General features: G+C 41.0%; 2 protein-coding genes across 2 annotated transcripts in view; both read left to right on the forward strand.

Moving 5' to 3' along the window:
- LOC103182933 (microtubule-associated protein 2) overlaps positions 1–19,503 on the forward strand; it is an 87,129-nt gene extending 67,626 nt beyond the window's left edge. Inside the window, 8 exon segments of the mRNA XM_042336151.1 lie at positions 720–893; positions 2,262–2,409; positions 4,941–5,269; positions 10,094–10,186; positions 13,563–13,655; positions 16,139–16,220; positions 16,322–16,434; positions 17,225–19,503. Coding sequence (XP_042192085.1) covers positions 720–893; positions 2,262–2,409; positions 4,941–5,269; positions 10,094–10,186; positions 13,563–13,655; positions 16,139–16,220; positions 16,322–16,434; positions 17,225–17,440 — 1,248 coding nt within the window. The 3' untranslated portion in view covers positions 17,441–19,503.
- A 4,103-nt stretch (positions 19,504–23,606) lies between these two features.
- The window catches only part of LOC103182963 (unc-80 homolog, NALCN channel complex subunit), a 72,973-nt gene continuing 70,364 nt past the window's right edge, over positions 23,607–26,215 (forward strand). The window contains exons 1-2 of the mRNA XM_042336237.1: positions 23,607–23,825; positions 26,017–26,065. Of these exons, the coding sequence (XP_042192171.1) occupies positions 23,734–23,825; positions 26,017–26,065 (141 nt within the window). The 5' untranslated portion in view covers positions 23,607–23,733. The remainder of the gene's footprint in view (positions 23,826–26,016; positions 26,066–26,215) is intronic.

Genomic DNA, 26,215 nt, shown 5'->3' on the forward strand with positions numbered 1-26,215 from the left:
AAACAATTATGGTACATCACCGAAAGCAATAACCAAAGCCAAATGCAGACCTCAACTCAGAACATCTGAATTCTGAATTCCACAAAAGCAGAACACACAACATGCATCGTGATGAGATTTTAATTATTACCATGATTACTATTTTTTATTAAGCAAAAAAAATTGCTTCAGTGCCTTATTATTATGGGATGTTTTGACAGTTAAAATAAAATAAAAAGTCCTTTCAGCATCTTATGAGTTTTGTGATTCGCAGATCAATAAAGATCTGTACTCTTGAGACTACTTGTGAAACTTGTTGAGCGGTATCCAGGAATTGCACAAGGACTCACATATTAGATCCTCTGAGTCTCAGCAATGGGCAATTACTTTAAAGTTAAACATTCAATTTATTGCCTTTGTTTGAATCCATTGACCTTGTAGAAATAGAAACTGTAAATGGATTACGAGAAAAGCATTCAAAACACAATTTATGCTCAGGCTTAATATTCACATTGGCATAAATACCCAAGGGCATGGAAACAGTAGGAATATCTGTAATGTGGCTATAGCAGAAGTTGTACAATTTTGTAGATATTTACATTAGAATATAAATGACATTCTCCACAACTTAATATCATTCATGTTACTGACTTTAATTTTGTAGGTTTCTTTTGATTAATCCATTTTCTGTTCATGTGTCTTATCACTCTTGTTTTTAATTTATTCTTTCTCGTGTCAAGAACTCATCTCCTTTAACAAAGATTCCTACCTCAAAAGTGTCTTCTCTCCTCCCTGAAAGACCCAATTCTGCTTGTTCTGCTACTAGAAAAGTCTTTACTGATCTAGATCATTGTCCCATGCGACCCTCATCTGCTGGTCCTAGGGACTCATTGATCGGGCAGGCAATAAGAAAGGTAAGATGAAACAGTCCGCGGTAGTAACAGTCCTTTAAGTGCAACTGTTGGCTTTTCTATTATTATCCATCACCTTAAAAATTGGGCAACTGAGTATGTTTTTACCCATTGAATGTGACCAGCATTCAACACTGGTTATTGCTGTTAATTCTTAAAACTGCAGTGTTTCTCATTGCAGCGTCTAGACTACTGGAGTGTTGGCCTCCCAACAGAGAGGAACGAGTTCACATTGCACTTTCAACTGATGTTAGCACTCGGGCTTTCCCTTAGGGAACAAAATGCATCTAGATTGACTAGGGATGGAAAGTTGCACATTTCCAAGTGGTTGGATCAAGGAAAGGGACTCAACTGTTTCAGTGGCAATGTACACAGGACGTAAGCTCTCTTCTTCATGATTTAAAAAATATACATTAGGATAATAGAGGAGGAGAGATTTGCAACATAAATTAAATTATAGTAACTTGTAATATCCCAGGTTTAGGTTTATTACTTCAGATCATTCGAGATTTGTTTATTTCCAGTTGCTGATTTCTGTACTCCATTTTTAAAAAACATTTCAATGAGATTTCAGTCAAAGTCACAGCTGCATCCCTGCGTATTGCACACTTCCTTTACCGCAAAATGTGCTAAATGTGCCTTTTACAAGAGTCAAAATGGTACTACAATTTATTTCAGAGTTAGCATGTATGAGCTGAATAAGTGAAGAACAAATGGGTTACTGTTTCCGGTGGCCGAACCTTGGCAAGAGCAATACCATTGCTTGTCCATCTGTTTCCAATGCAACAAAGCTGATTAGTGCTGTGCTTAAAATATGAAAGAAAAATTGGAATTGAAGAAGACACCAAATTTGTTTAAACACTAAGACTGCTTGCAGGATTACAGAGACTCCTGTCTCTGGATGCCCTCCACTTCACTTATTCAGCTCATACATGGTGACTCTGAAATAAATTGTAATACCATTTTGACTCTTGTAAAAGGCACATTTTAGCACATTGTGCGGTAAAGGAAGTGTGCAATACGCAGGGATGCAGCCGTGGGTGGGAGTGGTTTACATGTGTGTTCACACTGTGCGGGGAGATTAGGAGGAAACCATGGCACCTTATACGCATAGATCATTTCACCAGACTGACGCACTTAAAGGTAAATAGGAATAGATCTAACTGATTCATGATCATCTGTTAGGAGAATAGTCCAGGTAATTTCATGCCTTGATAAGGCAGAAATAATTTGGGGTGAGTAGGCAGATTGCACCCACCCCCACCACACCCCAAGATTTGGCCAAAATGATGACAATTAGAGTGCCTTGCTGCCTGCTTAATCTTCACATTCAGCATTTTATTCAGTAATAACACAATTTGCTTTACACAGGATGCTGCCTTAAGAAGCCCAGAGAAACGGTCTGCTTTACCAAGACCTTCGTCAATCCTGTCTACTCGTCGGGCTCCATCAGCGGATAAAGATGCACCTTTAGTCCCCATTACAAGCCCAGTATATTCTGCACCAAAAAGACCCACAAGTTAGTTTGTGTATTTCTCTTTGCAACCTTAGGAGTGTTTGGTTCTTGAATAATATGCTTCATGGTGGTGAGTTTTCAACCATATGATCAGTTTTCAACCATACACAGTCCTAACTAACACAGCCTAAGAACGTTATTATTTTATTTGGTGAGGAGGAAATGGGGTTATTGTGCATGAATTATTGACATTATTTACAGCTCACTCACAATGTGTATTGAAATATGCCATGTCCTTCGTAATGTTTCTTTTCACTTTAGATCATGTTTAAATGACTTATTAATGCGGAAGAAATCAAAATAAATTGCGGGGTATAGTTTCTTTTAATTAAGAAAAAAAAATCGGACCCATCAAACCTTAGAGCGATTGTTCATTTGGAATATTAGCATCCAACAAGATTCCTAACGTCTCTGTAATTTGTGCGTTTTGTTGCCTCAGTTTCCTCCTGTTCTCTGACTAAGGCGTTTTGGTTACCTTTCTCTTTCACTGGGCACAAATTCTCCTGTGGCACCTCAGCCAATTGTTCTTTATTCTGTGTGCATGTAGTTTGTGAGTGTCGGTAGGCTGTTTTGACTGTGGGAGGTGCGGGGGAGAGGAATTGCAGCAGAGGCTGAAGCATTTATCAATTCGTGCCCACATTCGTTTGTAATAGCAACAACATTTCTTTTAATGCACCACAACAGCATGAATTTTTATGAATTTTTTTGGTTGATTTAACCAATTACAGCAAAAAAATCTACAGAAAAAAATAGAGAAGATTTCCAGATTGCTGCAGAAACTGCAATAGAACTGTAGCATTTTGCACCACGTAAAAGCAAGCCAACAACAATACAGTTACATTTGTATAGTGCCTTTCAGGTCAGGAGGACATCCCAAGATGCTGGACAGTTGGTGCACACGAGCTGGGGGTTGGGATTGGGGAGGGTGCAGGGGGGCAAGGAGGGTAATCGAAGACACGGTTGAAGAGGTGAGTCTTGAGATGGGTCTTGAAGGGAGCAAGATGGAGGGACTGCGGGATGGAGTTCCAGAGGGTGAGGACAGAGTGGCAGAAGGCCCGCCTGCCAATGGTGGGGCGGGCGAGGCGGGGGACATAAAACAGACCGGAGCCTAATTGAGCGGAGGGAGCAGGTAGGATTGTACGGGGTTAGGAGTGGCAGAGGTAGGGGGGAGCGAGGCCATGGAGGGCTTTGAAAGTGAAGACCAGGCTCGTAAACTGTATCATCTGTTTAATAGGAAGCCAGTGGAGTTGGGCGAGGATGGGGGTAATAGGGTGACGGAACCTGGTGCAGGAGTGGACTTGGGCTGCAGAGTTCTGGATGATCTGCAGCCTATGGAGGGAGGAGTTGGGGAGGCCGACAAGCAATGAATTTGCATAGTCAAGCCTGGATGTTATGAATGCATGTATGAGGGTTTCGGTGGTCTTGCAGTGTGAGACAATGGCAGAGCCGGGTGATGTTGCAGAGGTGGGGGAAGGCAGAGCAAGTCATAGCACGGATGTGGGGTAGAAAGGATAATTGAGGGTCAAATAAGCCTCCAAAGTTCTGGACTGGCTCAGAGAGGTGGAGTGTGCATCCATGAATGCTGGTGCTGTCAGTGCCTGAGGTGAGGAGGCGCTGATGGGAGCCAATCAGGAGGATATTCAACTGAAGAAAGTTAGCTCTCATGAGGGACTTGGAGGTCCTGGAGTCAAGGGTGGAGGCAGAGAGGTACAGTTGTGCGTCATTCACATACATGTGAAATTTGTCTGCGGATGATGTCACCAAGAAGGAGTATATAAGTATTGAAGTGGAGAGGACTAAGGACAGAGCCCCGAGAAGTGCCACACAAAGCGATGCGGGGGCTAGAGGAGAAACCGTTTGTGGAGATTAAACAGTTTTGAACGTGTTGCCTTTCCTTTTCCTCTACTGATTTGCAAATTGCTCAATAATTGAATTAATATCCTTATCAATTATCAATACTTCTGTGTGTCTCCTCTACTCTCTCTCTCTCTTTCTATCCTCACCAATACCATGCTTCTTGTTGTAGCTATAAGGACTGAACCAAGAACTGATCAAAGGGACCATCATGTGAAGTCAAGATCGAGAGCACATGCTAGTGCAGGTAGCCTGCAGTCAATGGTGGCTCTGCGCCGACTAAAATCATTGTTAAAAAAAAATCAAGTATTTTCTGCATGACAGACTTGATGTAGCTTTGGTGGAATATTCAGAACTACGACTGGGTGGATAATACAAGATCTTTGAAATTTAAAGCTGTGCTGAGCATGAACAGATTTCTTGCATTGATTCGTATTTCAGGAATTTGTATCAAGAAGTAACAAACCAAAACATTTCCAATTTAAGCACACTGTTTGGTGATGTAATGATTGAACTGTATTGTAAAGTGGTAGAGAAAATGATCTCTACGTTAATGTTTCTTTAGTGCTATGCAATAGTGTAATAGTAGTAATCAGTAATGGATGAGATAATATCTATTGAGGGCAGTGATACGATTGCAGATATAACTATTTTGTGACTTTTCTAATCTTGCATTCTAGGGTCTGAATCGGTTCGCTCCAGGTCAGCAAGAAGCGGGACGGCTACACCAACCACCCCCGGATCAACTGCAATCACACCGGGCACACCACCCAGCTATTCCCGCACGCCAGGGACCAGGACACCTCGTACCCCCGGCACTCCTGGCACACTTAAATCTCCCATTCTTGTACCCACAGAAAGGAAAGTGGCAATTATCCGCACCCCACCCAAATCCCCCATCACTCCAAAACAGCTCCGTGTGATCAACCAGCCAATGCCTGATCTGAAAAATATCAAGTCCAAAATCGGATCCATTGACAATCTGAAGCACCAACCCAGAGGAGGACAGGTATGAGCCTAGAATGTAATACATTAAGACCAGAAAGCAGTAGAGATATTAACTGTGTGATTGATTCCAAGTCTGATTATATCAATATGTATTTGCACATGCATATACTGTAGTATGATTTACTTATATTCACTTCTCTCTTACAAATTGTGAGGCCTGTTCACCAATTCAGACCGTATATTGCACAATCACTATTTGAGAGCTAGTTCTTACGGACAAATCTGTCGTGAGGTATTCAAGATTTTAAATTGGATTGATAAAGTAACTCAGAACAATACTTTTGGATGCACCGAGACAGCAGAACATGAGGAGAACAGGTTTAGGATTGCAAAGGGAAATTTCAGTTCAGGCAGTGTCTCTTTACCCTGAGATCAATTAATAACAGGAACAGTTTACCAGGAATGGTAGTTGAGGCAAGGATGCTGGCCTCATTTTTAAAAAGAAAACGCTTGATGCTGTGTATTCTGGAAGGATGAGATCAAATGGGCTGAAGGACGTTCTTCATCTGAACTTCCCTTGGAATCTTGTGAAAGGATGAAGATGACAGATTTCCTTTGATTATCATGTGTGTTGCAGTGTCAGACCAGCCAGGAGACAAATGTCAATGCAAACATGATAGAAATTAAATGCAAAACAAAAGAATATTTCATATTTCCCATGGGAGTGGATTTATTTGAGGGATTATTTTGTGACTGATCAAAGACCATGAAAGGTTTGAGCCTGAGGGACTTCAAGTCAAACCATGACATAAAATCTACTCTTACTCATGATGTTTTCCAGAAAAAAAGCTAGGAGCTTTGTGTTGATTAAAGGTGAAGATTTTACCAGATTAGTATTTGTCTTGCAGATGAAATCTGGCATGTCGTACATCAATTTAATTTAATCTGGTTTTGTCATACCAGTTACCAATTGCAAAAACCCGATTGTGATGTGTAAATGTTTTTGTAGTGGGTTAATGATTGTGCTATATAAGAAAACGTGTCTAACTTGCCAGCAAATATCCATTCTGAAGCTCTTAAGGCAAGTATATTTTTTTCCTCTCAAACCTTTTCCGTGGATTCATTTTCAGCAATCACGGCAATGTTTCAGTGGCATAGGAACTGTCACTGTCTGTTTTTCAAAGTGGGTTAGGTGGAGTGTCTCAGAAAATCAATACAGGAGGTTCAGGTCACAGCAAACTGGATAAATTGTAACTGAAAACATAATAGATTTGAGTTCTTACGGCTTTACAGCAGAAACCAAATGGCCTTTATCACCATGGTACCAGACATCTAGCCACCTTATTCAGTTCCTGATGAAAGTGCCTTTGTATTTTTGCCTGTTGTGTTTTCATAATCCATATGTCAGAGGGTTGTAGGGGTAATGATAAATGCACATGACAACTTTGCTCGCTTTCTGAAAACAGAGTGCCTATAAATAACCACAGAAAGATGCAGAAATGTTACGATTAGTATCACAGTCACTAATTTTCACTCTGCTTCCGTGAAAAGTCACCCAAAAAGGGGTTAAATATCACATCTTTGAATAATGCACATTCACTAAATTGTATGTGTAAATGACCGATCATGGTTCTGGCTTTTTATTTGATCAGCCGGGTTCACATAGAGAAACCCATCAAGCTGCTTAAGAGAATCCAGACTAGGCAGAGTTCCATTTATTCTTTTCCACCCAAACATGGACATTTCTGGAATGGAATGTGCACTAGTTCCCTGGAGAGCTGCACCCTGCTCACCTAATTCTAGTGAATATTAGGTGCAGGTTGGCAAGAACCAAGGCTTGGGGACCACAGAGTGGTTTAAGCAGCTTGCCGTTGAGAGCGCTGTCTGGCAAGTCTTGTGCTGCTTGTGCAGCTAGGACCCATTAGGATTTTTGCTTTGCAGCAATAACAGGGAGAAGAAACACTGCTTCTAGTTTCAGTAATTTAGCTACATAATTACAAGCTGGTTGTTTCCATTGGTCCTGTTCTACAGGAAAAAATGCTTTGATTTCCAACATATTCACCAAATAATGTCGAGGAATATTGATGTACAATAATTTAGCAGCACCAAGAGGAAATTGTTTGAATACACCAAAATATTCTTCCAATGCTTCAAAAGTATATTTGACAGAACACACATAAGTACAATAGTAATGTGGCCATCTATGCCTACATTGTTTGAGATATCCCAGTTAAAATATTCTAAAGAGGATACGTTTTTTTTCTTTCTATTGGCATTAAAGTGACCCTTTGCTATTGCACACTAGATGAAAAAAAATGGATATTCCTGTCGATGGTATGCTTGACTTCTCTATTCTTTAACAACGAGTGTGCATCAACATTTTCCTTTGTCTTTTCTATAGCCTAAATAAGGAGCGCTCAGAGGTATAGGGTGTCGGTATGGTGACTGGGTGGTTTAAGGAATGGCTTTAAGGGGAAGTTCAGATTGTTCCTTAGGAACCTGAAAAGCAATCATTTACAGCAGTTGATCCTGTGTTTTACTGGGATTAAGCAAACTGTAACTGTTATTAACTATGTAACACTTGAAACTTCCTCTTGTCCTTTGCAAGCAGTGTATTTTCCATTTTTTTTCTTTTTAAGTAATCCATCAGTTGTCATCTGATGGGCCATCCCTCTTCCACTTGCCTTCATCATCTCTCTGCTCAGCCCTGTCATTGCTTCTTTATTTTATCAATCCTCATTCCTCCTCCAATCTTTACTCTGTTGAGCTTCTGAAGCTCCGAAGAAGAGGCAGGCCCGATTATTGTGCTGTCTCGATCGTAGAGCAGGTCTCCTGTAGACTTCCTATGGGCAGGAAACTACACTAACCTCACTTCCTATCTGCTGCGCATGTGCAATATCTATTGGGAGTGCTACCGATGGCATTTGATCAAAGAGGTGACCGTCAGCAGCACTCCTCATGCATGGCACACATGCTCAGCATGCAAAAAGTCACATCACCTGGAATAGGTCACATTTTTGCACCCCGTTTATAATGCGTCTGCTGAGACATTGGACCCAGATGCCCGCAATATTACAGGGTTTTCTGTATATTGCCCTACACTCTCTTTGTTTCTCTGCATCCGCCCAGTGTTGATATCAAAACTCATTCCACCACTTCCTGCTTCAACTCATTGTTTCTCAGGACCCCTAAAGAGTGTGCAGCTCCTTCCCTTCCTGAAAATGTAATATTTGTGTTATTCTGAATTATGCATCTTGGTTCTTTGCTGATAGTATGGAATAAAGAGGATTGCTAGATTTTCAACTTATATGGTGAACCCTCTGAGTTCCTATATCCAGGTCATTTCAATTTAGGGTGAAAAGCTGGGGCATAGATACACAAGACTCAATTCATGTGAAATAATGACTTGACAGAACCATCAATAGCTGCTTAACCTAGATGTTGGTCAAACTATGCGTTCTAACTAGTTGCACTATTTACGAAAGCACATTTATGCTCCAATACCTGGTTTAGATATTATGTGATTGATAATGTTGATTTAAGTACCTTTATAATTTGATAAATTGTCAGATTTTAATATTTTTTCCAAAGTTTGCAAGCTATTGGCCTAATGCTGTCTAATTTGTCAAGTTAACTGGGAATTTAATTCAGTGTTGTATGTTGTTGACAGTGTAATTAGAACAGCAAATACAATTATCCATGGTATAGAAGCAAACAGAAGGCTGTTGTGGTCCAGATGAACGGCTGTTTTGAATACAGCGGTGACTGATTTAGAAAACTTTCGACGATGGGATGCACAGTGTATAGGACAAACTTCTCTCATGATCATGATGAATAAGTCTGTGCCCCACATCAGATGGAGATCTCACCATCAATTTTTTTTATTGCAGTGGGTTCAGTACAAGAGTTAATCATCTCTCATTACTTTCTGTCATGATTTGATTACAGCCCCCGCTTATGTGGTATTGTACATTGACCAAACGATGACTTGTGTTCAATTTTAAATATGATCTTTTTTGTACATTTTAGGTCTTTTTGCACCATATATCATTTCCTACTGAGATTTGTGAGCATGAGGCATTAACCCAGGTTTCTCCCAATGCCACTGCTGACAAGTACAAAGAGGAGTTCAAAAGCATCTCTTGTGAAAGGAGGCACCTGGCTTCCTTTTTACACTTTTTCCCTGGCAGCTCACTGAGGATGCCAACTCACTGTGGAGAATGTTAAAATCGAAGTTGTAGTCTAACAATGTACAATGGCACAATAAAGTACAAATGTGTTAAGTTACCATTGATTTGGGCAAAACCTTGCTCAAATCATACATTTAAAGACGAGGGGATGAGTAAAAGCAAGAAAATTGACTCCTGACTTCTACTTCAAAGTCAACGGTTATCATTATTTTGGGGGATTATTGCAAATTGACAAGGTTTTAATTAAATATAAATTTCTTCTTGTTTTATTTACTTTTAAGAAAGTGAAAGTGCATTGCAATGATACCGTACAGTTACTCTTCCTCATGCTGTGGAAGCAAGATTGAAGAACTAGAGGAAAGTAGCTCAGTGGCTGTCCAGTTAAATAGGAATATGCATAGTTAATCATCAACAAATGGACAGATAAAAGATAATGAATTGTTCTATTCCCCGCGCCCCCCACCACCTCCCACGTATACTTTTCTCCCTTGAGAGACCATTCATTTCCTTATGAAGTGACAATGTTAGTGTCTGTACAGCAGACTGGTTTAGGTGGCAATGCAATGCTAGGGCTCCAAACTGGGACACTCCTTTGGTAAGCCAGCAAACAGACTGCTTGGCTTTTGAATCGATGCCTTGATGTTGCATGCGTTTAATGGAACACTTATTGTGTTTTATGAATCATTTGCATCCAGGTCCAAATTTTAAGCAAGAAGTTTGATTACAGTTTTGTCCAATCAAAATGCGATTCCACGACTAACGTCAAGTATGTTCCCGGGGGAGGAAATGTAAGTATCTCTTGTGAATACATGTAAATTTAGGAAGGAAAGAAATTCCCATGGGTCTATAATGAATGGTGGCTTAAGGTAAATTAAAAATAGAGTAGTCTATGGCAATGGTACTGTAGTTTGGTGAAAGTCGGCCTCGTGTTAATTTGTTTTATTCATGTGATTATAACCCCAAAATTGAATTGCAGCTGAGATTCAGACTATAGGCAAGTATGTGATGAACTTGTCACTGTATGACCAATTTACTTAAAGGGAAAGTCCATCAGTGCTAAATTGACCATTGGTTAGATCGAGATGTGTGTGTTTACTTGTCTAGTTAACTATGAAGCCCTCTGCTTGTTCCGAATAGGGAATTCTTTGTGGAAAAGCACCTTTTTCTGACCATGAAATGCAGTGCTGCAGTGGATTATTTTACATTGGAGGAAATTAATTTGAATTTGAAGGTATTCATATGAAGAAACACCAGAGAAAGCACAAATTTTATACAAGCACTTAAATCACAACAGATGTTCTGAGGTGGATGTGATGGTATCTAATTGGAAAGTGAGGAGAAATAGTGAAGTCCTTGTTCAACATTAAATGTGAATGTATAACTGGGATCCTTGCAGCCTCACATCCGAGCAATCTAAGCAGAGCAGACCATGGTCTCTTTTTCCTCCTCCCTCCCCTCTTAATTGCTAAGTTCAATTAGATTTGTTGGATACAATGAGATGAAAGAAAAGTAGTTTTTTTCTCCAACACAGAAACATTTTGTCAATTGGTAATCAGACCCGAGCCAGCAAGGTTCATTGTACATGCAAACTATCTGTATGAATAAGTCTTAACATCTTATTTACACTAAGATCTTAACTTGCTGGAATTTTATACTGGTTACAAAAGCCACGCAGCACTGAGTAGTCAAAACACATTTTATGGACTGAAATTACAATGTAGGTGAAATTGCTTTGTGACTTCTCTTCCCTCCCCGTTTATGTTCACAAAGCAATTTCACCTCCATTGCAGTTTTGCTAAGTCATGCACTTTGTGAAACAGACTCTGCAGAGATGCTTTTCAAAGCTACACTTTTATTCAATGTCAACTATGTCAGGCTTCTAACAATTGTAAAGTACATTTAACCATGACTTACCCATGGGAGAAGATGTTTGCGATATTGCTTTATTATGATAAATTTTAATTGGTTTCATAACTGTAAAGTTAGGTTCACTCTTACCGTAAGGATTAAATGTGCTACTCAGCAAGAAATACCTTTAGAGCTTTGGCTCGTAAGGTTGAGGACACGTCTACACCTCCAAGTCTTATTGATAAGCAAAATGGGTTAATTATCCGGTAACAATGGCAAGAATTACTGTGAGCTGATGTGGCTTTGCCAGGCATCGGTGTGTCTTCTTGGAGCCAGTTCAACTCTATGAAACTCAGGTTACCTCCCCGCCAAATGGGGTTATTTTGTAGTGACCTAAAAGGTCTGAAAGCAAAGTGGACCAGAAATTTCTGCATCCAAGTCCAGGCTCAGCTGATAGGAGAGAGTGCAGGAATACAACAACAACAAAATTACATTTATAGAGCGCCTTTCACGTCGGGAGGACGTCCCAAGGTGCTGGACAGTCAGGGGTCAGGACCCGAGCAGGGGGAGGGGTGGGATACGGGTGAGGGAAGGCAGAGAGGTGAGAGGGCGACTGAAGGCACGATCGAAGAAGAGGGTCTTGAGACCGGCCTTGAAGGAGGCGAGGGAGGAAGCGAGGCAAAGGGACTGTGGGATGGAGTTCCAGAGTGTGGGGGCAGAGAGGCTGAAAGCCCAACCACCAACAGTAGGGCAGGTCGGGTGGGAGACATGGAGCAGGCCGGAGCCTGCTGAGCGGAGGGAGCGGGCAGGTTGGTAGGGAGTCAGCAGGTCAGAGAGGCAGGAGGGGGCAAGGCCATGGATGGCCTTGAAAGTGAGGACGAGGATCTTGAATTCTATCCTCTGAGGGATGGGGAGCCAGTGGAGTAAGGAGAGGATGGGAGTGAATAATTGCAGTGAACACTAAGTACCTGTACTCTCTGCAATCAATAGCAGTCTAGCTCTATATACACGTATGCCATTGTCTACATTTATACATGTATACACTGCTCAGTGAGTTGTAATATTAGTCTTATATTCACCTACTCTCTTGAAGGTGTTTGATTTCTCCACCATAGGCTTGAAGGTTGGATTTTTGGCATCTGTATGTCTCAGCTACTCAATGAATAAACTAGCTGAACCATGAGGGGAGCTAGGATCAGGCCTTTATTTCAAATTGCAAACTACTTTGAACTTGAACCCTCCTTGCTCTGCAAATTAATATTTTAACTCCTACCAGAAGTAATCTATTAAAAAAAAATACATTTTTTCTTAGCTTTGTGGGTCAGTCTCAGATGGGTTGGCAATGGGAAGCAAAAAGTGACCAGAAAAGAGTTAAGTCAGACTGTATACTATGCCTTTTGGTCAGCCAACTAAAGAGCTATATTGATGGCGTTCAGGGAGATGTTTGCCCTATTGTGTATTTCTAATCTTACAATGGAATGGCAGAAAGGAGAAATGTGGAGGAAGATAAATAAATTACAATACAATAAACATCTATATAGAATGTTACTGTACAATAAAAATCGTGTTGGTCATTCCTGTAACAAGTAGTTGTTGCTTGTAGGGTTGGTCATGCTATTGACAGTCATGTTTTAGAGTTGAAATAAAACCCATTGAGGCCCAGAAACCAGAGAGGCAATTGACTAGTAGAGCAGGCATTTTCAAGGTGAAATGATGAAATATTTTGTGAACTGAATTGCTCTCTTTAAAGTTTGCACATGAAGCTTTTTATGCTGCATTTTTATTTGAATTATTTTTTGTTGATCAGCATTGAACAAGTTATGTAACCTCTTAAAGTAGGAGTCACGATCAAAATGTTTTTGATTGTTTGTGTATATTTATATAAATACAAGCTGTAATTTTTAAAAGCTGCATTATTGAAATATGCCACTTCCTACGAGACATTTTGGTACAGTAAAAATGTGGAGGTATGTAGCGAACGGTGGTTATTTTATATGCAATGCTGTTTTAAACAGGAATTTTAGGCCAAACCACATTACAAGAATCCTGCCCAAAGTTTTGATTAAACTGGTCATTAAAATCTCGAATTTAAACTTTGGAAGATTGTCCATTTATATATGACCATTAAATGTCGTGAAATATTTTATTCACCCCCATCTGGGAATCAAATAATTTACTAGAATGTGGAAAATAAAATTCCTTTTTAATATAAGCAGAATTTGTGTTTTTTGATATACCGTAGATTGCCCAGGTTTTTTTTTGTCACTGAATGAAAATTGTGCAGATATTGACTGGTAAAGTCCCTGTCATTTCTAGGTACTTATAGCAAATGTAAAACCTGATTTTACCCATATTCAGCCAAAATGTGGCTCGATGGACAACATACGTTACTCTCCCCAGATTGGAAACGTGAGTCACTTCCTTGTTTTTAAAAATGACAATTTGATTGACGGGGGGAAACAAATCTGTAGTTCTTCTATTATATTTCTGACCAGACAACACTGGATTTTTTTTTTACCAATGCTTTCTTTCAAAGAAAAATGCCTGTTTGCTTTGCAACATTTCACACGTTGTATGATGAGATTTACTTTGGATATCTTCATTTGATTACTTTCTGTAAGTGCCTACCTTGTGTATTTTATTTTGACCACATTTATGGCATCTAACTTTAATTTATGTTTCAAGGTACTTTAAACACAACAAGAACAATTTGTAATATGAGTAAATCTGACAAAAATCGTACTGTTAAAGGAGAATTTTTCAGCAATGAACTAACCACCTTCCCCTTTGTTAATTATGTTGTCTTGTCTTTGCTAATATCCAATCTGCTTAATGAACATCCATCTATACGTACTGAGCAGTTCAGCAGATGCTGCAAACACTTCCAGTATTCATAGGCATATGTATAGGTGTTGAATAGTTTTCAGAAAATTTTAACAGATGGGGAAGGTACACAGAAAGTTATTTGGAGGCTTTCTTGGTATGAACTTTGTAGTTTGGATAATTCCTCTTTTATTCTTCATTTTGTTCTTTTGTAGCTTTTGTTAGGAAACTAACATGATTTATACTTGTCCTCTCTTATGCTCCTGTTAGAATCAGTTTGAAAGCAGCATAAAATTACTGCTGTAATGGAGATTATACAAGACGTACTTTGCTTTCTGGGCGCCTTTAAAAGCTGTTTTAAATCATTGCCAATGGAATACTTAGCATTATTCACTTGGTCAGAGATGGCATGTGGCCGGAGCAGGAGGTGATATTTCAGAAAGAAGAAGTCCTGTGCTCATAAAAATTATATAAATGTTAAGAAATCACTTTTGTATTTTTCAAAATTGATATATAGTCAACCAAGTGGAACATTTTTAAATGTCCACACAAAACATAAAAGGCTGTCTCCTTTACTCATCACCTCTTTTACTTATTCTAGAGATAAACAGCATACTTTCTGTCTTGTGATGTCTCCATTAACACTGTCATTAACCAGTTTCTTTGTTTCTCTTCACTGTATCCAGCTTAGTAACAGCTTATGTTTCTCAATAGTATTTTATTCTGAAAATGTTGGGAGCTCCTTCCCTCTATTTTTACTGTACAACAATTAAATAGGGATTATAATCCAATGATTTGCAATGATTTTGTCTCAAAATTATTCTTCAGTGAGCAGATATTACACAAGCCACAATTGCCTCTCCTGTCGTGTTCACCAATTGGGAAGGGTGAAAATGACACAATTCCGTATTGTTAGCATCACAAAATATATTATTGTTTTTAAATTATTAAATCTGTACAACAACAACAACAAAATTACATTTATAGAGCGCCTTTCAAGTCGGGAAGACGTCCCAAAGGTGGCAAATTTATTTGAAACTCCCTTTTTAAAAAGCAAGTTGGAATGAACCCTTAGGTACAATTACTCACATCATACTTAATCTACCTGTCTTTGATATTATACAAATAATAATAATTATGCAAATGAATTGTACAAGAACACCTAACTTCTGCACTTTCGTAGATAGTTTGTATGTTCCAATAACAAACTTTTCTGACACATAGTGGTGGGGGGATTCCTTGGCTTTGCTAACATTTGGGTTTGCAATGCACTATAGCAATACCCTTTTTAATGTATTTTATTTGTAATTATTTAATAACCTCTATGAGTGGAAACAATTCTAGGGTTTCTGAAGGATTCATGTCCATAGAGGCAACTCAGACCAACAGATTTTATGCTTCCAACATCTGCGTAAGACTTCACTCAAATATGTTTTGAATTTTTTACTGTGCAGGGAAAGACCTTGAAACTTTTGTTGTTTGGACTAAGTTGATCACATGATGTGACAGCTTTGGGCATCTCACCCTAATCAAGACTAAAACTACTGTATTTAAATAGCCAACAGTTTGTCAAAATCCTCCTCCTAATGTTAGCTTTTTATAACCCCAAAATGTATTATTATGTATTAAAAAATAACCATTAACCCTTTGAGTACTGATAGTCTTTCATACCATTTAATAATTATGGTATTTTCTGAAAATTTCCAATAATAATAAAAATAATTCTTGCATTTGATATAGCGCTTTTCATGTCTTCTAGACATCTCAAAGCGCTTCACAGAATTTACTTTAAAGTGAATTGACTGTATATTTGTGGGCGAAACACAGCAGCCAATTGCGCACAGCAGTGTCCCACTAACAGTCGTGGATTGGAGTGAGCAATTTTATTATTGAGATTTTTGAATTACAATGTATTACTAACAGCTAGAAAACCATTGCAGAATATTTGTTAATTAAGTGATCTTTCAATAAATGACAAACTAGGCTTGTGCAGTGCTTTGCTTCAGAAATCTCAAAGGGTTAACTGACCATTTTCTGTCAGCTCTAATAGGTTATTTTCATTTCTTCAGATACAAATAGTTACCAAGAAAATAGACGTGAGTCATGTCACATCAAAGTGTGGCTCTTTCAGCAACATACGCTATAGACCAGGTACAAGTGTTGCCTTTGATTTCTTCTCCATCTGACTTTCTGAAATGAAATTCGCTCTTTTGTAAGATCTTGCAAAACAAAAACCTTTTCATTCTGTGCAGGTGGAGGACACATTAGGATTGAAAGTCAGAAATTGGATTTTAAGGAAAAAGCTCAAGCCAAGGTTGGCTCACTTGATAACACTCGCCATACCCCGGGAGGTGGACACATAAAGGTAGGAATGGAAATGGGCACCAAAGATTTATCTGCATGCAGCTTCAGTGCCCATGTTTAAAATCAATGTGTAAAGTATATAATCCTTGCAACAACAACAAATTACATTTGTACAGTGCCCTTAACATCGGAAAGACAAGTGTATACAAACAAGAATGCTGTATCTTTTTTTTGATAAGACATATTACATACTGTAGATTTACTAAGCCAAATATATTATGTATGTTTATTAAATATGTTAAAATGTATTTTTAAAAGGAAAAAGGGCAAAATGGATCACATTTCAGGAAACGTAGTAGACTTGTGGCTGGCAGGTCCTGCTGACATATGTGAAGGAAGAAGCTATGATTGGACTCTTTTTGAGAAAAGCTATCCTTTACTGCAAATAACTTATTTTTTGCTGATTTAAATAAACTTTTAGCACCAGAGTTTTGGTGAAAGTTAGTATGAAACAAACATTCGCTCCACTCCACTCATGAGTTGTATTTTCGTAGCACGCAGAGCACATGCATAAAACTTTCGGGAAATGGGTCACACTAAACAGTATTCAGTTCTTGGTGTTCTGGTGACATATATGATTTAATTAAATCCTTTAATTGGAAAATTGACTTGCCATTCTCTGTCATCTGTTCAGTACTTGCTACGTCCAAAGATAATTAATTTATGCAAAAATGACAAATATGGTATCGAAAGATGTAAAAACCAGTACAGGCTCTAACCTCCTGTTTCCTGTTGTCTACTATCGTGTCTGCAGGTCATTCTGTATAATGCCTTCCTTATTTTCTCAACAGATCGAAAGTCATAAACTTTCTTTCCGTGAAAATGCCAGAGCTCGTGTGGACCACGGGGCTGATATTGTCACTCAGTCCCCCGGCTTATCTGGGGCCGCGACTCCTCACAGGCTCAGCAATGTCTCATCTTCTGGAAGCATCAATTTGATGGAGTCACCCCAACTCGCCACACTTGCTGAGGATGTCACCGCTGCACTGGCCAAACAAGGATTGTGACTTTGCTGTCCTAATTGTTTGTTTGTAGCATGTGCTTTGAGTTTTCTTGAGCTCAGAGTGGGATTGCATTTATTCCTTTCAATTAAATAAGCGATCATGTCCCAAGACTGTAGTGAATAAAAACAAAATCTCGTTTCCATTCACGCCAGGTATTTCTGGCTTTAGATGGGTACAACTGCTGTACATCACGCATAGCAATGTTGTTGTTCAGCTGTTTTTGCATGGACTGATGGCAAATGCATTTGCAATGTTTAAAAGCCTAAAGGCACTGTTGAAATGGACCACTGCTCTGAAAGCAGCTGTCACAGTTTTATTCCCAGCCACTCATTCAACATTGAACTCATAATTCTTTGTAGATGAGGATGGCATCTATTCTTAATATTTATTGCAAGATGAGCAAATGAATTGCATACTCGAATTAAATGGGAATAAACGTGTCAGACGACTGGAGAAGCCTCAGAACCTGCCTAGTGTTGCGTGGTTCAGGAAAGACAGATAGTTTGATAAGTTAATGGCTGAAGTATTAGGTATGGTCTAGACATGACATTGACACATTATTAATGTGTCTGTTCACAAGATCATTTTGATTGGCATTTTTACAATGTAAACCACACTAAAAAATGGGAATGATGTTATTCACAAATAGGGAGCAGCTATTTTAAATAGGATACATTTCCTGTGCCGTGGATTTGTATCTGATTAGAATGTCAATTCAGTGCTAGATTTCTATAATACACCAACTTTTCATATTCTGTTTGATCAGCTGTTTGATACAGTATTATAGATATTCCTCTGCGGCCAGTTGTGGTATCCCTCATATACTTGAAGTTATGCTTTTATTCACAGTATCTGTGTTTCTGCACCCTTTGGTGTCACTGTTTAGGGTAAAGTAGGTGTTAGCAGTTATACTGTTAGAATTCTCTCTCTCTCTTGAAAATAGAACTTTTAGCATGAAGTGCTTTCTGTAACAACCAAAAGCTGTGACCTTGGTTTTAGTGCCAGATGCAAGTTTGTTGATGTAATGCTAGCTAAAAGATTTCAAACAATCGCTTTGTAGAGTATTGGTGTACTGAGGGGGTCACACAGCATTTGGTATGCGCTGTTTTCTGCTTATTTCACTTGGCAAACCAGGTGTGTTTAAATACTGGGGCATATGAAGAATAATAGTGTGATTTTTATACCACAAAATGATAATGTTGAAGTATTTTTTTTAACATTTGTTGGCTACATTTCAGAGTTACCAAAGTCAGACTTGAACGCATTTCTCTTTGCTCACAGATCAACGTCAGTGGACTTCAATTATATTTAAAATGAATAAGCGCAAATTCATTTTTAATGGAAGAAGGTATGACAGCAGTAGTTGGTAAATGAGTTGTAAGAATTTAGAAAGAGGCAGTATCCGTTCTCCAGAGGTGGATAGACTGTAATCAAAACTAATAAAAAATTAATCCAAAAGTAATTTTGTAAATACTGCGGCCTTATGAAAAGGTTCCATGCAGATATTTATTCGCTTAATCAAACTAAAGAGAATTAAATAAGTTCAGACTTCACCTGTTTTTCATTAGCTTTGTAAAAATGCTTTGGGAAGTTAAACCAATCTTTTGTAAAAGAAAACGGCAATGTATTTTAAGATGATCAGAATGTATTGATAGGAATGCTGCATATTTTTCATTAAGAAAATTAACATTCAGTCTGCATTGGACAAAGATACTGTTTAACTGGGAGCGATGGGAACTTTGCGAAAGTCAGACTGCTTTAAAGGGATAGTCTGAGATTTGTGGTTTTAATTTTGCATCATAATAGTCCAACAAAAAAAATACTTCAACTTTAAGGGAACAAATAAATGAGAGAAAAAATATATGTCCTGGTGTAGGCCACAGGATTTTAATGTGCTTTAGAGAATGTGTTTCATGTCATGTCATTCTGGAGTCTGTTACAACAGGAAGCTATTTTGGGATTGGCTGGTGTTAGCTTTGTTCATGTTTTTAAGTCAAATTTGCACTTGTATTTGTTGCTGTAGAGTGATGATTTGCAAAATAAATTGCTTCTCATCTAAATACTAATAAAATTCTGTGTTACTTATTTCAGAGTGACTGGGCAGCCTGTAGGCAGTAACTGACATCAGGCTGCCTTACTCGCACACAATTTACTGTTCAGTGAAAAAATAATCCTTCAAATCTAGCATTCAGTCTTTGCTAGATCGAATTAAACTATAAAAGGTTCAGTCCGGGTCAGAGACCACTCAGCCAGACCAGAAAAAACACCACTAAAACTCTGGATTGCTGTTTCACAAAGGAAAGGTACATATTAGATATTGCAAGAAAACATTTATTTCTGCTTTCTTATTTGGGGTCTTCACTTAGTTGATTTATGATGCTCCGAAGAAGGACTCCCCAGCAACACTGCATTCCTTTATCTCTACAATCTCCTATTTCCTCAAAGAATTCTATTAAATTAGTCGAGCACAACCTACCTTTCGTTGTTTGTGCTGTTTTCCTCTAATTTACCCATGACTTTCTAAGTGTTTGCTAATTTTATATCTTAACATGGACATTAGATGTCAAGATCTAGATTGGACTTTGCCCACTAAAATTTTTACATTGGTTCCTTTTCAATAATTATCCCTAGTGATTCCTCAACATTTTTTGAGCTGGAAAAATTGGGGAAAAAATCTTACAAAAATGTTGGGTATCAAGTCTTCCCCGGGAGGGATTCATAACCATCCAATGAATACTTTGTGATTTTAGGTGACATTTGGGATATAGTAACAGCACTTTATGCATGTGATCTGGTGGCAAGAAGCTGGTTTATACAAAGCTTTTGAGGCAGCCTGCACAATTGATTCTTCTAATACATTTCCCGATGATTCTGAAATGTTCTACATTAAAGAGCATTGCACACGTTGCTATGCGGGCCTTGAGTTTATAGTTTTCATTTTGTTTCTGCTGTTGCCTCCACCAATTCCAGTGTACCCATACCTTCACTGCAGCATTATCTAGTACAGTCTTAGCTCATGGAGCATGGATCCAAGCAGTGAGGTGGATTTGTGGCAAACACAGGAAGTGGCTACAGAGTGGGAGGGAGGCCTCCGTCCTACACTGATCTGTCGCTAAGCACCCTGAAGTGGGAGTCGGCTTCATGTATATTTGCCAAGGCCCCTCACATGAGGACCTGGATTAAGCAGCTGGTGCTGAGTAAGCCTGGTTTGTGGCATTGAACTTGGACCTCAAGAACATCAAGGTGGCTGGCACATCACAAGCTGTCCTGTAAAGGTCACCCATCATGCTGAAGGCAGATTCCCACCAAGTAGCTGATGAGAAAACTCTGAGGCTTGGGGTGATAGCTGCTGGAAGGCATTACCTGGAGTCCAAGCTTGTGAACACACAAACGTCCAGCGCTTGGAATCCACCTTGATTCCTTGCTTGTTGGCCTTCCTCCACAGGCTGCAGATCATCCAGCCTGTGTCCTCTCCCGCAGCAGGTTCCGCGATCCTGTCACCCCCATCCTCACCTGACTCCACTGACGTCCCATCATACAGGATGCCATCCGTGGCCTTTCTCCTCCTTATCTCTGTGACCTCCTAATCCCTTACCAACCTGCCCGCTCCCTCTGCTCAGCGGGCTCTGGCCTGCTTCATGTCCCTCGCCTTGCCTGCCCCACTATTGGCAGGATGGCCTTCAGCCACTCTACCCACACTCTCTGGAACTCCATCCCACAATCCCTCCACCTCGCCCCCTCCCTTGCCTCCTTCAAGACCCGTCTCAAGACCCTCTTCGACTGTGCCTTCGATCACTCTCCTTCCCCCGCTCCTCCCTCCCCGATTCCGACCCCCAGCTCGCGTCAAAACACTGATTGTTCAGCATCTTGGGACATCCTCCTGACATAAAAGGCGCTATACAAATGTAATTTTGTTGCTGTTGATTGGCTCGCAGAGAGACAAGCAGCGGCTGCTTAAACTCTGCACCTCTAATTTGAACCATCGCTCAATGGAAAGGGATGTGTGCCCTTTTGCAGACAAAAAGATGGTGGCAATGCTCTCGTGCATTTCAAGCTGAGATGCATTGCCCACCTAGTGAGGGCTCAAAACCCGCGCATGTCAGTTGTCGAGACCAACTCATGACTATCCTCACGACTTGCCAGGATGGCACACTTAACAGAAGAAACGTCCGGCCAACAGATCAATTGAAAGAGGACATCTCACCACCTATTATGGATAATTTACAAGATAAGGAGGAAAAATACAATTGATGGTGCACAAACACCCCTCAATTTTTTTTTTAAAAAATCGTTTTTAACTGCTGTGCCCAATGGCTGCTGTGTTTTGTGTGCAAAATAGAGTCAATTCACTTTGCAGTACATTCTGTGAAGCGCTTTGAGACGCCTCGAAGACGTGATGATACAACAACATACATATCAAATGTAACAATCGCAACAACAACAAATTACATTTGTAAAGGGCCTTTCACGTCAGGAGGACATCCCACTGCGCTGGACAGTCAGGGATTTGGTCCCGATCTGGGGGTTGGGATCAACAACAACAACAACAAGATTCCATTTATAAAGCGCCTTTCACGTCAGGACGTCCCAAGGCGCTGCATAGTTGGGTCATGACCCAAGCAGGGGGGAAATGGTCAAGGTGAGGGGAGGGAAGGTAGGGAGCGAGGAGGGGGGAAATGGTCAGGGTGAGGGGAGGGAAGGGAGGGAGCGAGGAGGGGGAAATGGTCAGGGTGAGGGGAGGGAAGGGAGGGAGCGAGGAGGGGGGAGAGTCGAGAGGGGAGCTGAAGGCTCGGTCAAAGAGAAAGGTTTTGAGACCGGCCTTGAAGGAGGAGAGGGAGGAAGCGGCGAAGGCACTGGGGGATAGAGTTCCAGAGCCAAAGTCGGGTTGAGGACAGGGAAGGTGGGAATGCACGGTCGAAGAGTAGGGTCTTGTAAAGCGCTTCGAAGGAGGTAAGGGAGTGAGTAAGACTAAGCAACCATGGGATGGTGTTCCAAAGGGTAGGGGCAGAGAAGCTGATGGCGCGCGGGTGGAGGACGTGGAGCAGACGAGAGCCTGCTGAGCGGACAGGTTGATATTGGAATAGCAGGTCACATAGGTAGGAAGGAGCAAAGCCATGGAGGGCCTTGTAGGTTGCGATTATTATTATTATTATTATTATTACTATTATCCATAAAACGTTTTCTGATTTCCTGCGGCTCCCTAATAATTATCCCATCGGGGGGGATTGGGCAGACAGCGAGCCTTTTGACGCAGGTAGATCGTGAGATCGTATTAGAAAAAAACTGCCGTCGAGTCAGCGCGATTGGCGGGGGTGATGATAAATTCCTAACAGCAACGAGGTTTTAAAAAAAAAACACACGAGAGATAGGCGGGCGGGAAACCGGCCCGATCAACGTTATGAGGGCAGTTCGGTAACTAAACCCTCCATTTTCAGGGAAAGGGCACATAAAAATACTTGGCCGAGAATTTCTCGGGGAGCTTCTGGGGAAGAAACCGACACGCTTCGCTGTGACGACGGGGAGAATGGATCTGAAAATTATTCTGGGGGAATAATATTGGGGGCGGCGGGGGGGGGGCGGGGGGGGGGGGGAAGCGGGGGCTGGAGTGTTATGTGGTTGTTGTGGAGGATGGGGAGGGAGGAGTTGGGGGAAGTGTGTCTTGGGTGGGGAGGGGGGTGTGTGTGTGGGGGGGTGTCACCCCTCCCCAACCACATCCAGACAGACACACACCCCCTCCCCCCACCCACACACATATACACAGAGAACCTGTGGGAGGGGGAGGATGTGTGTGTGTGTGTGTGTCTGGATGTGGTTGGGGAGGGGTATCAGTGTGTGTGTGGGGTGTGGGGGGGGGGAGGGGGGGAAGTGCTGGGTGTGTGGGGGCTCGGGGGGGTTGCAATCAGAAATCATTACACAAGTTTGTAGCCCAAAGTCAACCGAAAACCGTCGAGCCGCCGGGAACCGTTTCACCGTTGCGCCGTTAAACGGTTTTTTTTTGAAAAATTCGAACGCACGAAGCCCCGAAGCCGTTGCCGCTTTCCCCCCAGGCGCACGCGCAGTACAAGGAGAGCGCGAGGAAGAAAAAAAACACGCCCAATTGGGCGAAAACCCGCCCAAACCCGGAGCCCCGGTGGTGGTAGCGGTGGTGGTTGGGCGGGGTGGGGGGGCTGGTGGGAGCGCGAGGGAGGCGCGTGGGTCGCGCAGGTGCCGGAGGAGGCGGTAGCGCTGGTGGTGCTGATGCTGATGCTGTTCGTTGCCGATCGTGTTGGCGGCGGCGGCGGCGGCCGCGGCGGGTGATGGTGAAGCGCAAGAGCTCGGAGGAGGTGGAGCGGGAGAGCGGCCGCGGCATTCCGCTCCCCATCCAGACCTTCCTGTGGAGACAAACCAGGTGAGGGGGGCGGCGGCGGCGGCGAGAGCCAAGAGCCCAGGCCCCGGGGAGGGGAGGGGAGCGACTTCCAGGGCCCCGGCAACCGGGGGGGTCGTCTCCCCCCCTCCCACTCACCAGCCGCCTCCTGTTTTAATCCCGCGTTGTATATCGTGTATAATGTTCACAGAAAATATATTAACAATATAGAGTCACGGAAGATGTAATCCACATCTTCGCAGAGGCCCCACAAAGCACACCCGTCAGTTCACTTCAGCGCTATATTCTGCGAAGCGCTTTGAGACGCCTCGATGACGTGATGAGGCGCGATGTCAAATGCCAGGAATATTATTGTATGCTACACGATGTATCGTATTCACAGAATATATAATATATGTATATCTCTCTCTCTCTCTCTCTCCTGTGAATAACCTACATCATATATTACATGAGCATAATATAAATCATATATGTGCTGTGAAGCGCTTCCAGACGTCCCAAACAATGTGATAAGGTGATGCATCAAATGCAAGGATTACGATTATTATTCTTACACTTTTGCTTTTCTAAGATTTCTTGCGTTTGACTGCTTGTGCCCTGTCGCCTGAGTCCCTCCTGCACTGTGCGTTTTGTGGTCAAAGTTCAAGTAAAGTTCTCCCCCCGACCCCCCCACCCCCCCCCCCCCCCCCCGACCCCACACCGGAGCCCCCCCTGTCAACCCAGCACCACCGCTCGTGCCCCAAGTCCTTCGTAGGAGGAAAAAAAAATGTAGGCGTTTTGGCAAAAAAAAAAACATACATTTTCTTCTGCGTCTTTTTTGGGTGTGATTTGTTTACTGGCCCGAGTGCCTGCTTGTAGGTAAAGCAGCTGCAGGGATGGATGTGGTTGTAATAGGATGGGGAGGATGGATTGTGTAGGCTATTCCCCTCCCCCCCCCAGACAGAAAATGTAGTTCTAAGAATAAATAATAATCTTTCCATTTGGTACGTACGTCGCTTTTCACGTTGGACTTGCGGTGACCGTGTTTCCAGAGGTGAATGCGTGTGGCAGCCCGTTTGTGCACAGCAACGTGCCACAAACAGCCACGCAGGGAATGACCAGCTTTGTTTGGGATGGATTGTTGGCCAGGATATCAGGAGAAATCATTCCTATTTAGTCAGCATTATCTGCGATGTGTGAGAGACGGACATCAAATGGGAAATTTAGCTTTTAATGAACATTTGATGTCTGTCTCGTGCACATTCCGGATAACGCTGATTAAATAGGAATGTAATTATCTGGACCAGGAAATACTGTGTTTATGTATGTTTGTAAACATGATGCTTTTTTTGGTAAATACTTTTTGTGTTTGTATATTATGAAATGATTGTATAATAAACAAACCTAGCGTCAGCTGGTCTGGGAAGGCATTTTACAATGACTCACAGTACCATTGCTCGGCAAGCTAAATTGTTTAATCAAAATCGACTTCCTTTATTTGACCTCAGAGGATTGATGTATATTTGTTCGGGTGTATTTTTGTATCTGTTCAGGTGGTTGTTAAACATCCCACAGCACTATTTGAAAAGAGAAATGAATTTCTCCCGGTGTCCTGGCCAACAATCCCCCAAAATAAAATTGCTCATTCACTTCATGGTTGGTTCGTGAGATATTGCTGTGAACAAAATGGGCTGTCTTGTTTGTGTATAAATTAAAGTCACTTCACTTTACAGTACATCCTGTGAAGTATTTTGAGATGAACTCCTGACGTAAAAGGAGCTTTACCAAATAAGTATTATTATTATTGTTTTCATTACAACCATCTGTTGAGGCTACAGTAGGTTCTTGGTATCAATATCATAATAAGCCCTAAATTTTATATAGTGCCTATCACATCGTCAAGACATCTCAAAGCACTCAGAGGATTGTGAATTGTTGACTTCCATGTATTTGCAGGTGATTTTATATATGTGTGTATATATATATATACACATATACACAGTATATATAAATATATAGCAAGATTCAAATCTTTAGAATATATTCCAATCAAACTTTAAACTGCTGTACTGTAAATATATTGCAATGTATTGGTTGCAATAGATTGAATAAATTGTATGTATGATACGGAAAATTACAGCTCATATGAAACTGTTTACGATTAATGCATAAATTGTTTTGTTCAAAACCAATTGATTTACTGGTAAAATTGCACCTTTTCATTTTTGTCTTGCAGTGCATTTTTGAGACCAAAATTGGGCAAACAGTATGAAGCCTCCTGTGTGGTACGTTACCTCATTTGCATGTGTTGATGGCCTTTGGGATAGTAGCTAAGCTTTCTGATTGAGTTAAAGTTGAAGCATATCGAATAAGTCTGGGTGAGACTCAGTGCTCTTTGGGATGCCATTAAGTAGCATGATTAGCCTTCTGTTTTT

This window comes from Callorhinchus milii, unplaced genomic scaffold, assembly GCF_018977255.1.
Source record: "Callorhinchus milii isolate IMCB2004 unplaced genomic scaffold, IMCB_Cmil_1.0 Scaffold6, whole genome shotgun sequence".
Classification (NCBI taxonomy): domain Eukaryota; kingdom Metazoa; phylum Chordata; class Chondrichthyes; order Chimaeriformes; family Callorhinchidae; genus Callorhinchus; species Callorhinchus milii.